At 51.8% G+C, this 6044-nt stretch overlaps 1 protein-coding gene across 1 annotated transcript; it reads left to right on the top strand.

Annotated features, from left to right (window-relative positions):
- Window positions 1–3869: 3869 nt before the first annotated feature.
- Window positions 3870–4514, top strand: LOC138367315 (putative uncharacterized protein ENSP00000383309). The gene has a single exon (XM_069328742.1). It carries the CDS (start codon window positions 3870–3872, stop codon window positions 4512–4514), a length of 645 nt encoding a protein of 214 aa, XP_069184843.1.
- Window positions 4515–6044: the final 1530 nt, after the last annotated feature.

Raw genomic sequence — 6044 nt, 5'->3', positions numbered from 1 at the left:
TGTGGGGGTGGGTGGTGTACTGTGGGGTGGTGTGGTGTACTGTGGGGGTGGTGTGGTGTACTGTGGGGGTGGTGTGGTGTACTGTGGGGGTGGGTGGAGTACTGTGGGGGTGGGTGGTGTACTGTGGGGGTGGTGTGGTGTACTGTGGGGGTGGGTGGTGCACTGTGGGGGTGGTGTGGTGTACTGTGGGGGTGGGTGGTGTACTGTGGGGGTGGTGTGGTGTACTGTGGGGGTGGGTGGTGTACTGTGGGGTGGTGTGGTGTACTGTGGGGTGGTGTGGTGTACTGTGGGGGTGGGTGGTGTACTGTGGGGGTGGTGTGGTGTACTGTGGGATGGTGTGGTGTACTGTGGGGTGGTGTGGTGTACTGTGGGGTGGTGTGGTGTACTGTGGGGGTGGGTGGTGTACTGTGGGGGTGGTGTGTACTGTGTGGGTGGTGTGGTGTACTGTGGGGTGGTGTGGTGTACTGTGGAGGTGGTGTGGTGTACTGTGGGGGTGGTGTGGTGTACTGTGGGCGTGGTGTGGTGTACTGTGGGGGTGATGTGGTGTACTGTGGGGGTGGGTGGTGTACTATGGGGGTGGTGTGGTGTACTGTGGGGGTGGTGTGGTGTACTGTGGGGGTGGTGTGGTGTACTGTGGGGGTGGTGTGGTGTACTGTGGGGGTGAGTGGTGTACTGTGGGGGTGGGTGGTGTACTGTGGGGGTGGTGTGTACTGTGGGGGTGGGTGGTGTACTGTGGGGTGGTGTGGTGTACTGTGGGGGAGGTGTGGTGTACTGTGGGGGTGGTGTGGTGTACTGTGGGGGTGGGTGGTGTGCTGTGGGGGTGGTGTGGTGTACTGTGGGGTGGTGTGGTGTGCTGTGGGGGTGGTGTGGTGTACTGTGGGGGTGGTGTGGTGTACTGTGGGGGTGGTGTGGTGTACTGTGGGGGTGGTGTGGTGTACTGTGGGGGTGGGTGGTGTACTGTGGGGTGGTGTGCTGTGGGGGTGGTGTGCTGTGGGGTGGTGTGGTGTACTGTGGGGGTGGGTGGTGTACTGTGGGGGTGGTGTGGTGTACTGTGGGGGTGGGTGGTGTACTGTGGGGTGGTGTGGTGTACTGTAGGGGTGGGTGGTGTACTGTGGGGTGGTGTGGTGTGCTGTGGGGGTGGTGTGGTGTACTGTGGGGTGGTGTGGTGTACTGTGGGGTGGTGTGGTGTCCTGTGGGGTGGTGTGGTGTGCTGTGGGGGTGGTGTGGTGTACTGTGGGGGTGGTGTTGTGTACTGTGGGGGTGGGTGGTGTACTGTGGGGTAGTGTGGTGTGCTGTGGGGGTGGTGTGGTGTGCTGTGGGGTGGTGTGGTGTACTGTGGGGGTGGTGTGGTGTACTGTGGGGTGGTGTGGTGTGCTGTGGGGGTGGTGTGGTGTACTGTGGGGGAGGTGTGGTGTACTGTGGGGGTGGTGTGGTGTACTGTGGGGGTGGTGTGGTGTACTGTGGGGGTGGGTGGTGTACTGTGGGGTGGTGTGGTGTGCTGTGGGGGTGGTGTGGTGTACTGTGGGGGAGGTGTGGTGTACTGTGGGGGTGGTGTGGTGTACTGTGGGGGTGGTGTGGTGTATTGTGGGAGTGGTGTGGTGTATTGTGGGGGTGGTGTGGTGTACTGTGGGGGTGGTGTGGTGTACTGTGTGGGTGGTGTGGTGTACTGTGGGGGTGGTGTGGTGTACTGTGGGGGTGGTGTGGTGTGCTGTGGGGTGGTGTGGTGTACTGTGAGGGAGGTGTGGTGTACTGTGGGGGAGGTGTGGTGTGCTGTGGGGGAGGTGTGGTGTACTGTGGGGGAGGTGTGGTGTGCTGTGGGGGAGGTGTGGTGTACTGTGGGGGAGGTGGTGTGGTGTACTGTGGGGGAGGTGGTGTGGTGTACTGTGGGGGAGGTGGTGTGGTGTACTGTGGGGGAGGTGGTGTGGTGTACTGTGGGGGAGGTGGTGTGGTGTACTGTGGGGGAGGTGGTGTGGTGTACTGTGGGGGAGGTGGTGTGGTGTACTGTGGGGGAGGTGGTGTGGTGTACTGTGGGGGAGGTGGTGTGGTGTACTGTGGGGGAGGTGGTGTGGTGTACTGTGGGGGAGGTGGTGTGGTGTACTGTGGGGGAGGTGGTGTGGTGTACTGTGGGGAAGGTGGTGTGGTGTACTGTGGGGGTGGTGTGGTGTACTGTGGGGGTGGTGTAGTGTACTGTGGGGGAGGTGGTGTGGTGTACTGTGGGGGAGGTGTACTGTACTGTGGGGGTGGTGTGGTGCAGCATGTCTCCTAAGCACCCTCTCATTGGCCTTCATAATTATGGGACGTTAATGCCAATGTCTGAAGAAGATTAAGCCACCCAAGCGTTGGCAATAGCATGAGTAGCACGTAAGAGTGCGGGTGGTCTATGGCTTCTGTTTATTGATTAATTGTTGCCGACGGAGGCGGCTAGTATATTGTGCACCCCATACACTTCCTGTGAGCGGAAGCGCAAAAAAGGATTAGAGGGCACAAAATGTCCGTATCAGACCTTAACGGTGATGGTCACGCTAACAATTACATCTATCATTCACACCTTATAATTACAATGTCAGCCAGTTACAGAGAATGTTCTGTTTCAAGAGCTATATATTTACAGTAGTCATTATATATTAATGGTAGGTCTTATCGCTAATACATGTTTGAACAATAGAGATATTACAGAGTCACAGGGGAGCTGCTGTTTATTATTAGTCTTCACACTACACTACTTGTTTCTTAATCTCATATGTTCTTTATCTACTGGGAACGGAATATGGATACAGTGCAAGGATTTCAGGTATTTTATCCTTTGTAATAAGATAGGTTGCCATATCATACTGCATGAATTTAAATTTATTTCTAAAAGGCTCAATTTTACTACAATCCAAGATATAGTGTTCGAGTGTGTGTTCCAGTATGGACACTGGAGTGTGTATAGGAGAATCACCCTGAAGTCGTCGTATGCACGGAGAGGTTCAACGTCACCTTTACTTGGGGAAATGGCTCGAAACTGACTTATTTGTCATGAACACACCCTGTCAAGCTCGTATACCCCACCTTCACAATCACACTAGTACACCCCACCTTCACAATCACACTCCTACACCCCACCTTCACAATCACACTCCTACACCCCACCTTCACAATCACACTCCTACACCCCACCTTCACAATCACACTCCTACACCCCACCTTCACAATCACACTCCTACACCCCACCTTCACAATCACACTAGTACACCCCACCTTCACAATCACACTCCTACACCCCACCTTCACAATCACACTCCTACACCCCACCTTCACAATCACACTCCTACCCCCCACCTTCACAATCACACTAGTACACTCCACCTTCACAATCACACTAGTACACCCCACCTTCACAATCACACTAGTACACCCCACCTTCACAATCACGCTCGTACACCCCACCTTCACAATCACACTAGTACACCCCACATTCACAATCACACTAGTACACCCCACCTTCACAATCACACTCCTACACCCCACCTTCACAATCACACTCGTACACCCCACCTTCACAATCACACTCCTACACCCCACCTTCACAATCACACTACTACACCCCACCTTCACAATCACACTCGTACACCCCACCTTCACAATCACACTCGTACACCCCCTTCACAATCACTCTCGTACACCCCCACCTTCACAATCACACTCGTACACCCCCACCTTCACAATCACACTCCTACACCCCACCTTCACAATCACACTCGTACACCCCCCCCTTCACAATCACTCTCGTACACCCCACCTTCACAATCACACTCCTACACCCCACCTTCACAATCACACTCGTACACCCCACCTTCACAATCACACTCCTACACCCCACCTTCACAATGACACTCCTACATCCCACCTTCACAATCACACTCCTACACCCCACCTTCACAATCACACTCCTACATCCCACCTTCACAATCACACTCCTACACCCCACCTTCACAATCACACTCCTACACCCCACCTTCACAATCACACTCCTACACCCCACCTTCACAATCACACTCCTACACCCTCACCTTCACAATCACATTCCTACACCCCACCTTCACAATCACTCCTACACCCCACCTACACAATCACACTCCTACACCCCACCTTCACAATCACACTCCTACACCCCACCTTCACAATCACTCTCCTACACCCCACCTTCACAATCTCTCTCCTACACCCCACCTTCACAATCACACTCCTACACCCCACCTTCACAATCACACTCCTACACCCCACCTTCACAATCACTCTCCTACACCCCACCTTCACAATCACTCTCCTACACCCCACCTTCACAATCACACTCCTACACCCCACCTTCACAATCACTCTCCTACACCCCACCTTCACAATCACACTCCTACACCCCCACCTTCACAATCACACTCCTACACCCCACCTTCACAATCACACTCCTACACCCCACCTTCACAATCACACTCCTACACCCCACCTTCACAATCACTCTCCTTGTTTTGAGCTGATCTCCTAATTCCCCTTCACATTATTGTCCGCTGTCAACCGATCTGCAACCGTTTCTCTCTCTTATCTTCCCAGAAAGCCTCACTTGGACAAGAACAAAAACCAGTTGTCTACAGGCAAACCATTTATTACATGAAAATACACTGAAATTAAATAATACAACAGTGCAGCATAACAGACTCCTACAAACTGGTAACACATGTATATAATATCAGTTCTTCACCAAATAAACTGCACTAGGCTGCCGATCAATTCTCGCCCTCAGCCTCTGGCCTTCGCACTACTTGTGGCTGGGTAACTTGCATATAAGAATATTTCCAACAATAAAGTACTAACTTTCTCACCTTACGCTGCGTGTTTCGTGCCATATGCATTCATGCACTCCCTCTAACATATCATGGTGTCCATGTAATTATCTGTTCTGCGTCCTGAGGCCCACCACTAAGAACATCTGTCTCTGGGTCCTTAAAATCAGGTAGGTACTCCTGCCGTCTCTCCAATATTTGCTGCTACTTGAACTCCGACTCAATGCCTGTGAAGTTTCTCTATGCTGCTTCACCAACCAAAACGTGCAGCTCCACTAGACTCGACGTTTCACTCTACCACGGAAGTTCCACCACACACTTGAAGTTCTGTTCCACACTTGAATTCCACTCCACGTAATCTTCACCAGACAGGAAGCTCCACGAAATTCTCCCCACATGAACCGCAGAAAATGATAATGATACGACACTTGTCCACTGGCGCTCCAAAATGGCGCCGTTACTCTTGGTCGTCCTCAAATCCTTTTGGACTCTCTCTAAATTCTTCTCACAGTCCCGACTTGAGTCTACAAAGTCACCTGAAAGGTTTCACGCAGAAAAACCCGCTCAAAGGATATATCACAGTAGGGTCCACACAGGACACGACCACCATGTAGGCCTCAGGTCGCCCCTAATATCGTTCACGATCACATAGAAATGTCGTACGTCGTCCTCGGCAGCGTCCTTACCAGTTGTACACACTAGCCTTCACTCAAACACGTAAACCAAAAGCTATAATCTTCTTCCAGGAGGCACCGACGTACGTCTATCCCTGACGAATCTCGCAATTCAAGTGCTCCTTTACGACCTTCATAATATCGACATCATACTTTGTTTCATCAAAATACTTGCCTTCTGCTTTCATTCTCTTTTAGTCATAATTCACTGACGTTTACTTAATTTACTTCCTTCTCCTGACTCCTAAATCCAGCCAGGTGGGTAGAATAACTCTCACAGAGTAGATCTATCTCACTAGGCTACTTAGGGTTCATAACATTACCCCCTTATTAAGTATGCTTATATATCTATGTATGTCTTCGGAGACAAGCACGTTATTACTTGATTGCAAACTATTTATTGCTCGTAGTGAGGATAGGGAGTCAGAAATAATTAAGCTGTCTACTTCAGTGTTGTCAATAATTTTGAGTGCTACCAGTATTGCTACCAACTCAGCTTGCATTGTGGCTGCCCAGTTACTAACTCTTATATTCCTTTTAATTGTGCTGCCAT

This window comes from Procambarus clarkii, chromosome 21, assembly GCF_040958095.1.
Source record: "Procambarus clarkii isolate CNS0578487 chromosome 21, FALCON_Pclarkii_2.0, whole genome shotgun sequence".
Classification (NCBI taxonomy): domain Eukaryota; kingdom Metazoa; phylum Arthropoda; class Malacostraca; order Decapoda; family Cambaridae; genus Procambarus; species Procambarus clarkii.
Note: the sequence above shows the minus strand (reverse complement) of the source record. Positions and strands in the feature narration are given on the sequence as shown.